At 39.8% G+C, this 10,041-nt stretch overlaps 1 protein-coding gene across 1 annotated transcript; it reads right to left on the reverse strand.

Annotated features, from left to right (window-relative positions):
• Positions 1-789: 789 nt before the first annotated feature.
• On the reverse strand, positions 790-2,207 carry LOC139189434 (uncharacterized). Its single transcript, XM_070808387.1, has 2 exons — positions 1,545-2,207; positions 790-1,173 (listed from the first exon to the last, which is right to left on the reverse strand). Exons 1-2 carry the CDS (start codon positions 2,205-2,207, stop codon positions 790-792), a joined length of 1,047 nt encoding a protein of 348 aa, XP_070664488.1.
• Positions 2,208-10,041: the final 7,834 nt, after the last annotated feature.

The following is a 10,041-nucleotide window of genomic DNA, read 5'->3' on the forward strand; positions in this document are numbered from 1 at the left end:
TCACGACTAGCACGACATTGGCAAGCCATGTTGAGTGTGCTACCTCTTCTATGAATCCGGCCTTCAGTAGTTTGTCAATTTCCACCTTGATGATCGCTACTCGTACGTGTACGAAATGTCTTCTCTTTTGGATCACCAATTTGGCAACGAGTCGATGTACAGCTTGTGGCAAGCTACCTCGGGATCGATGACAGGCATGTCGGAAGGTGACAATGCAAAGATGTCTCAGTTTTCCCTAAGGAAAGTCGTGAGTTCTTCCTTCTCAACTGGGGTTAGACGTGAGCCAATTCTAGCCGTCTTTTCCGGCTGTTGGGGATCAAGAATGATGATCTCGGCATCCTCTTCGGGTGTCCATCATATCTTGTCTACTTGGGCGCCATCTTCTTGATCCGCTTGCTGTAATTGCTATTTGGTAACATTTTCATCCTTTTGGACTTCGGTAGCCTCTACGGGGTTAAAGGTATTCTTCTTTGACTGCTTTAAAACTTGCACAGTGCATCATCGAGATGCGGCCTGGTCATACTTGATCTCTCCGACTTCTCCTCCCAGGAAACAGAATCAGATTTTTTGATACTTGATGGAAATGACGGCATCCAGCTTGATCAACCAAGGTCTCCCAAGAATCTCAATCTAGGGAGATGGATCACTTACAATCGTTAACGTCTGCTTTGAGACAATTGGAGGTGTTTTTATGTCGAGTGTGATGTGAACGATGGCAGTTGAGGTGTGCCCATTGAATCCGGTGAGTACCTCTGCTCAGTATATGATTGTGTTTTCTAGGCCCATCTTCTAAATGACTAAGAGTTGAAGTAGGTTAACTGCATTTCCATTGTCAACCATTATTCTATCAACTATAACATGGGCTAGTTGGACAGATACTACTAGTGCGTCGTCGTGTGGGAAATCGACGCTTTTAGCATCCTGCTCGGTGAAGCCAATAATTGGTCCAGGTTGGGTGTCGACTGCTTGGATCTGTGAGACTAATAGAGCATGTTGGATCTTCCTCTTTTTAGAGTTGCTAGTGGCCCCCAAGTGCTCGGATTCGGCGAAAATGCCATTGATTTGAATCATCTTGGTTGACGACTTTTCGTCATCGTCTGCATTCCTTTTAGGTTGCACAACTGGCTTGTTCAAGTATTTGTCGACCTTGCTTTCTTTCACGAGTTTCTTTAGCTGTTCTTCCAAGTGTAGCAGTCATCGGTTGTGTAACCGGGACTTCGATAGAATGCACAGTATTTGGTGTGATCCAACTTAGAAGTATCTCCCTTCGATTGTTTCGGCAGCTTGAACCATGCCTCGTTCTTAATGTCGCGAAGGATTTGGTGGATCGGAATTGAGAACTTAGAGTAGTTCTTGGTTGTCAAACCTTATTTGGTCGTGGGTCGGTCCCTATGTTTAGCCTTATGCCTGCTTTTGTTGGACTGGTTCCCGTCCTCTTTCTTTTGAGCGACTACCGACTCTTTTTTAGGCTGCTCGGGTGCGTTGTTTGATCGTCAAGCCTCGTCCTAAAGTGCATGCTTCACTGCCAAAGCAAATAAGTCTACTAGAGTCAGGTATTCTTTCATGATCATTTCTCCAAACAGTGGGTGGTTTGCTGCGTGTCCTTTTTGAAAGGTTGCACTTGCTATTAAGTCTTCGCATCCGATGATCTTTGCCTTCTCCGCTTTGAACCTTTTCATGTAGTTGCAGAGCGACCCTTTTGGATTTTTCTTCACGTTGAACAAGTGGTCGAACTTTCTCTTGATTGAGCAGTAGGATGAGTATTCTTTGGTGAAAACCAAGGAAAGATCATCAAAACTCCAGATGGATTGTTGTGGCAAGGTGTGAAACCAATCTTGCGCCTCGGCTTGTAAAGTGGTGGTGAATATTTTGCACATAAGAGCATCGTTGCTCTGATAAATGACCATTACGCTTTGATAGTGCTTCAAATGCCTCTCTGGATCTCCATCTCCTTTGAAAGATGTGAAGTGTGTTATGCTAAACTTGCGTGGAGGCTCTGCCTGCTCGATCCCATCTGTGAAGGGTGACCTGCTCATGTTGGTCATATCCCACCGTAGTGTTTCATCGGCCACTTCGTTGCGTTGGAAATCACACATCTGTTCATTGAGGAACCTTTCTACTTCTTCCTGAATTTGCCTTTGTTGGGGGTAGCAGAGCCATCGGCTGCCCCCGGTCTTGACCTGCTGGTCTAGTCTGCTCTTCTCCATGCTCGGCTAGTCTATGCCGCAGCTGTGGTGCATGAGGTAAATTCCTAGCAGGCGAGGGATTTCTTCGTAGGCTGCTGGTTGAACTTGAGCCGAATTGAGTGACTGCTTCTCTATGTTCGTCATGCTACCTGCTCCGATGTGATGTGGAGAATGCTCATTACGGGCCTAGCCACAAATGAACGCTTTACCTAGAAGGCTGCTCATGTTGATTATTGGAGCGTGGCCCCAACCATGAGTGTATACTCATCTGTGGGCTTAGTCGAGAGTGCACGCTCATCCGCGTACTAAAACTGGAGTATATGCTATCTCAAGGGCCCAATCGGGATTGTACGCTGCCCGAACGCTCGATTCATGGTTGGTGGAGTGGCTGCTTGCCAGGATGTTGCTAGAGAGGTTTCTTGTTTGCCCTTGTTCTATTTCAGGACACCTCGTTTAGGGCACGTTGGATCTCGATGCGTTGCAAGAGCTAATCACTAAGGTCGTCTGTTGTGCAAGGGCACTTGTCAACTCTATGACTTTTCGGGACAAGTGTTGTTCGCCATTCGGGTTGGAAGAGCTTGGAAAGAATATGCCTTCTTGAGCGATGGAAGGATGGTAGACTCCGGGCACAAGATTTGAGTTGGGAACTATCAAATGCGTGGAGAAATATGGTGAGAATGCCTTCGGCTCAATGGTAGGTCCGGATGTTTGAGATAGTCTTGGGCCGACTTGGGCTTCTTGAGAAGTCATAGGAGCAGGCTGGGCTACAAGAGTAGGCTGCTCGGCGTGTGGCGCACGCGAGTGAGAGGTTTGGGCTTGGCTTGGTAATGCGTTGGGCTTGGAGTGACATGGCTTAGGTCGTGGCTTTGGTGCCGTGGGCCTTGGATGGCAAGGCTTGGGCTTGGGCCCGTGCAAGTTTGGATGGCACGGCTTGGGCTGTGGTAGTGATGCCATGGATCTTGTCGTGGGTGGTTGCCATGGTGGAGCCTCGTAGTGGTCGTGCCACTCCGCTTATTGTTACATTTAGCCTCGTGGATTACCGCGGTCCCATCTCTTGAATATTGGAATTTTCACTTGTCGAATTTTCTAAATTTCTAGCCATTGTACTTCTTGTTTACGTTTTATCAAATAATTTTTGCAAATAAAAAATTCTAATAATAAGGATGTACGAAAAATCTACAAATGGACAAGAAAATAGAAAAACATTTGATGCGAGAGTCTTCTACGAGTGTGTGACTTTCCTCTCAATGAAAGTACCAATTTGTGGATGCAAATTTCTTCCTCCTTGATCTTGAACAAAATTGCACCTACAAAACAAATAACACCTTTGGTCAAGACCAAGAGCCTCATGCACCCATGATGAAAGGGGGGGAGAGCTTTGGCTGAAGAACCTCTGATGCCAAAGTTAGAATTTTGAGGGAAAAGTGTTTGGAGAATTTTGAGAATTTAGCAAGAGAATTGGAATTGGATTTTGGAGAGAATGAGAGCACTTTTATAGGGGTGTGGCCGGCCTCCTTGGGTGAGAGAGGACCGGCCACTTGGCTCTCTTTGTGGACTAGGTTCTTGATTTGTGTTTAATTGGGCATAATTAGCCAATTAATAGAATAATTCCCTAATTGATTAGCTAATTAGTATAATAAAAAGGGAAAGATTTTGGAGTTAGCTTATGGAAAGGATTTGATGAGGATGGATGAAATAGGTTTTGAATTATTACCTATTTTGGGTACTTTTGACTTGGTTGAGGGATGATTGCCTGTTGCTCGCGCGTAGGAATCCTGATGTGCCTCAAGGCTATTCTTGTCCTTTTTATCCAAAGATCCACGTGTTGCATTATGATTATTTTTAGCTTCACATCGGTTATTATGAAGGTTTCTACATTGTTAGCGAAATTTGATATTTAAAAAAATTGGATGGGAGGATGATTTTAAGAGTTTGAATACTGAATCCTTTGGTTGTCTTTGAGGCAACGTTCATTCGGTTCGCATTTTTGGTTCGTTTTTTTTGAGCTGTGCATAGATTTTTTGGCTCTTATTTTCTAGTTTATGTAATGAAATTTTTGGAGAAAGCTGGAGAAAAATTCAAGTTTTGAAGCCATTTGGAATTTTTGAGTCATGGCGGATATCAATTTCGAAAGAATTTGATGATCACTTGGCGTTTGTATTTGATTTGGAAGTTTGCTAATTTCTTGCCGAGATGGAGATTGTTGTGATTTACGGCTCAAAATTAGAATGTTGGATACAAATATGGAAGTGGCAATCAATTCAACTATGATAGAAGCATAGAAGAAGTGTTGAAGAGTTCTGGGTGATCGATCAGAGCTGACAGTAGATCGATCAGAAACAGACATAAAATCCTCTCGCATTTCATGTTTAGTTTTTGTCTTTAATTTTAATGAAGGAATTTTGTTCTCTTGTAGCTAAAAATCCACGTGTCAGCTCTAGAATTTTTTATATTAATTTTTTGCTCCACAAATATAAGTAAAAGACTCATTACCTATAAACGAATGTGCCGACTGGTGTACACATTGTTCACAATAAAAACAATGAAATCTTTATGATGATAATTAAATGGTAAAACTATTTCTTATTGAGTGATGACATACCCACCCCTCAACCCTATTTTCCCACCCACTTTTTATTGAAAATTTTAATGACATATTTAACCTTTTGTAAAATGACTTTTGAAACCCTAACAAAATTAATTATTATCTTTCTTTTTTATGGCCAAAATAACATAAATTCAACATTTTGTTTCCAATTAAAAAAAAAACATTGTTATCTTTAACATGGAGGAGAAGTCCCAAAAAGCAAAAGAGAGATTTGAGGAGAAGGAAAATGGCAGATGTAATCAACACACTAGCTCTAGTTGCTACTTTGTTAAAATTAGAAGAAAAAACAAGACAAAAAATTGAAAATTAGAAGGAAAGCAAAGAGCCACGCCCACCCCGTTCAATCTAACGGCAACCATCCTCCACCGTTTTGGTGTCTCATCCCCAACCTAATCTTTTCTTTTCTCCATCTTAATTGAACCCACTAATAAACAAACTCAACCTCAACCCAAATCCTCCTTACCAGTCCAGAAACGACGATCGATTCGACCGAGAATGTCACTTATTATCCTCGTTCCTGTTGAAATGGGACATGTCAGGGCCCTCTTTTCCTCCAAATTTCCAGAGAGAAAAAGTTGGCTGGCGGTGGGAAGGGGGTTGTCATCGAATTGGGGTCAGGTGGCGTGGTTTTGAATTTCAATTTTTGTTTTCTATAGGAAAATAGTTGAAAAAATGTATCTAGGACATTCTAGGAATAATTGTGGGTGTAAAGAGAGTATCATGTGTTTTTAATTTTTTATGATGGGTGAGAATATAAGGTAGGTGAAAAGCAGTGTCTTAAATGCCGATAATATCGGCGATATTTCTCCGATATTATCGGTTTTTCGCGGGACCGATATTTTAATGGTTATCCAATTGGTTTTCGTCAAAATATCGCAATATTATCGATAATATCGCGATATTGTCGATATTATTGCGAAATTTCAGAACTGTGCAAATCGGAGAAGAACGCTGAAGCTTCTACAGCTCCGGTCGACTGTAAAAGAGCCCCCTAGACTCCGATCTAGGTATCAAAATGAAATAGAAGACGAAAGGAACATTTTTATAACGTCCGTTTGCCGTGAAACGGTCGGAGGTGTTCGGAAAGTTCGTCGACACCCACGGCCTTGCCAGAGATGGGTGTGCCTATTCCCGAGCCGATTTCATCCCAAAAACCTTGCAAAAACACGAGATAGAACTTCAATTTCACATCTAAGCTTCGATCTTGAATAGAAAAAGGAAAACCTGAAGCTTACCTAACCGAAGAAATTGAAGAAACTCGCCGGAGCAGGTGCGATGGTGTGCGTGTGGGTTTCGGTGCAGAGAGAAATGAGAGGTGTATGTGGGTCTCGGTGCAGAGAGAAAGGAGAGGGAGGAGCAGAAGGCCGTGGTGTGTGTGTGGGAGAAGGGAGAAGAGAGATCGAGAGATCTCTGTGTGTGTGTGTGGGAGTGGAGAATGGAGATAATAGAGAAGGATCAAGAGAGAGAGAGACAGAGGTCTCTGTGTGTCTGCGTGTGTGATGTTTGTGTGCGTGCGTTGTTGTGTGCGTGTGTGGTTGCGTGCATTGTGTGTGTGTGTGTGGTTCCTCCTGTCAGGACTCAGGACTCATTCAGGAACTTCTGACAACTTTTACAATTATTTTGACAATTTCAGACCATGGACAAAAATAATGGTGATTTCTTTGAAAAGAATCTAAATAATTCAAAGCGCAGACAACTTTTACAATTATAACTTGTACAATTTCAAACCATGGATGGTGGTTTCATTCAAAACCGTATGCCACTGTGATATTATTTCAAGAGGTGGAGTATCAGAGCCATTCAGAGCATTTTCGTTTCTTCTTCTTCCCTTACCCCTTTTAAAGCCATTCCAGATCCATTCCAGAGCTTGAACACAAAGGGTTCCATATTTAAAGTAAGTTTACAAACTTATATTTATATTAATGTAATTTATACAACAACAAAAAAATTTGTGTGGACTCGTATGTTAATTTTTTTAAGTAATTAATACTTGCATGTTAGTTTTTGTAAGTAATTAAGTAATGTTAACAATTACATGTTAATTTTTTTAAGTAATTAATACTTGCATGTTAGTTTTTGTAAGTAATTAAGTAATGTTAACAATTACATGTTAATTTTTTTAAGTAATTAAGTAATGTTGTATAATTATTCCCTAGGATAATTTTAATATGTTTAATGTTATTTATTATTTTTTTAATATGTTTAATGTTATATATTATTTTATTAATATTAGGTTTTATTATCAAATTGGATTATTATTCATTAATATTAGGTTTTTATTATTATCAAATTGGATTATTATTCATTAAATTGGATTATTATCAAATTGGATTATTCATTAAATTGGATTATTATTAAATTGGATTATTATCAAATTGGATTATTATTCATCACTATGTTTTATATTAGGATTATTTTTTTATCAAATTGGATTATTATTCATTAATATTAGGTTTTATTATTCCATATTATTTTTATAATTACTTAAATTTTTACAATCATTTTCTTTACTTCGTATTTAATTCTTCTGTAGAATAACTTTATTATTTAGGTTCTCTTATATAACCGTCATCACTACTATATTTTTTGGCCAAAAAATAATTGTCCAATTTTCATGAAAAATAAATATAGATACGTTTAAGATGTCCAGTGGAGTTACTAAACGTGATCCAGCTTGGGAACATGGAGACCCAATAGACGGAAACAAACATGGCACAATTTGCAAATATTGTGGTCGGGTAATGAAGAGTGGCAGAGTGACACGACTTAAGTACCATCTTAGTGGATTAGATCTAGCAAAAAATGTCCAACGATGCGATAATGTCCCCCCAGAAGTAAAGGCATTCATCAGCACATTATTAAAAAATAAAAAACAGCAGAAGGAAAAGATAACACATGGAATGGAAAATATTCGAGCTGGGCTACGAGGAGAAGTCATTGGCCAAGCGGTTGATAGTGATGATGATGACAATGAGGATGAATGTGATGATAACATGGAATCTGAAGAACGACGCAGTTTGAAACAAGCATTACGTGCCTCCAAACAGTCAGCATGGGAAAGAGAACACCTTCATAAAATTCCTAATAGAGCAAAAGGTTCCGGGACAAGTGGTGGTGCACAAATGAGACGGGGAGGCAGTCTTAGAGAATCACAACAAACACCACCAATAGCCCCAAGTTTATATAAGTCATCCAAAGAACGTCAAAAGAGTGTTTGGAGTTATTTCACTGGAGGTAATGTGAAGGAGGGAATGGGGCGTCTAATTAGCAAGTTCTTTATCTATTAAAATGTCCCTGCTAAGAAAGCATCATCACATCATTTCAAAAATATGGTAGTGGGATGTCAACAGGCCGGTGTTGGAGTACAACCTCCCACTCCCTATGAGATAAGAAACAAATATTTGGATATGGAGTATAAAGACATTGGCGAGTATGTTAACAAGTTGAGGTCAAAGTGGGAAACTAATGGTTGCACAATCATGTGTGACGGATGGACTGGCCCGACCAGATTGTCTATCATAAACTTCATGGTATACTCCAAGGGAAAGACAATTTTTTTGAAGTCTGTTGATGCTTCAGACCATATAAAGAACTACAAGTATATTTACAAATTATTGAGGGATGTAATCATGGAGGTGGGAGAGCATAATGTTGTCCAAGTCGTGACCGACAACGGTTCTGCATTTGTCAAAGCTGGAAAAAAAGTTAATGAAGCATCATAATGTGTTTTGGACATCATGTGCAGCACATTGTATTGATCTCATGTTTGAGGCAATGGGGAAGAGAGAGAATGTTGCTACTGTGGTAAAAAAAGCTAGAACAATCACAAATTATATTTACAATCATGGTTGGTTGTTGGCAAATATGCGTGAATTTTGCAAAGGAGAAATTATTCGTCCAGCTACCACTCGATTCGCCACCAACTATATTGCATTAGACAGCCTACTTAAGAAGAAAGCAGGGTTGAAGCAACTATTCACTAGTGACGATTGGGCCAACCACAATTTCAGCCGCTCAAATGCAGGTTGTATGGTGGAAAGTATAGTGCTTGATCATGCTTTTTGGACTCAATCAGAACATGTGTGCCAAGTGTTTGAACCTCTTTACAAAGTTTTACGGATCGTTGACACAGAAGTGTATCCTACTATGGGGGCAATATATGAGTTGATGCGTGTAGTGAAGGATGAATTGGAAAGAAAACATGGTGCAAGGTGGGTCATAAAGATAATTGAAGACCGATGGTATAAAACATTATACCACGATTTGCATGCAACAGGTATAAATTATGTCATAATTTGCAATTCATTTCTTTAGTTGCATAAGTATTATTTCTCTTATTAGAGTATGTGTTTCTTTGAACAGCATATTATTTGAATCCTCGATACCAATATAGACCCGGTGTTGGAGATGATGGTACCCTTATACGTGCTGTATATAATGTATACTCTAAATTAGACCCTGCATCACCAGCAGTTGGCCAATTTGGAAATGAGGTACACAATTACTTAAATTATAATAATTACTTTGTTGGATTAAACTAACACGATTTATTGAATTCAGCTAACATGGTTTAAAGATGCAAGAAGAACTTTTGGAGAACCAACATCAGTTGCTGCTCAAACAAAAATGTCTCCTAGTGAGTGTAAACATATTTCACGATAAGTTTATAATAGAATTTGTTGGAGTTATTAGGCTTATCAACATTGTTTTTCATTGTAGCTGAATGGTGGATCATGTATGGGACCGATGCACCAACTGTGAGAAAGTTAGCAATCAAAGTATTATCACAAACAGCTTCCTCATCTGCTTGTGAAAGAAATTGAAGCACATTTGCACTCATACACACAAAGCAGAGAAATAGGTTGGCTCATAGTAGGTTGGAAAAATTAGTTTATTGCTACTACAACATGAAGCTTCAAATTCGAGATAAGGAAGCAGAAATAGATCATGTCGACCATGGTGACCCACTAGATGTGTTTGATATTGTTGCTGAAGATGATGATACAGAGGGTAACCAACTTTACCAATGGATTAGACCTCTTCATTTAGATGATGATGAAGGCAACCCAGCTCCCAGAGTTGCTGAAGAAGCACGTAATGAAGGGATAAATGTAGAAAGAGTAGTAGCGGAAGAGGTGGGATCTAGCAGCGCTGACTCTTTGGAAGAACTTTTGCGCCCAAGACCAAGAAACACTGGAATTCCACCTTCTTCCAATCCTACATAACCACAACATCGTGCTGATACTA

The sequence above is a fragment of the Malus domestica genome, chromosome 11, assembly GCF_042453785.1.
Source record: "Malus domestica chromosome 11, GDT2T_hap1".
Classification (NCBI taxonomy): Eukaryota; Viridiplantae; Streptophyta; class Magnoliopsida; order Rosales; family Rosaceae; genus Malus; species Malus domestica.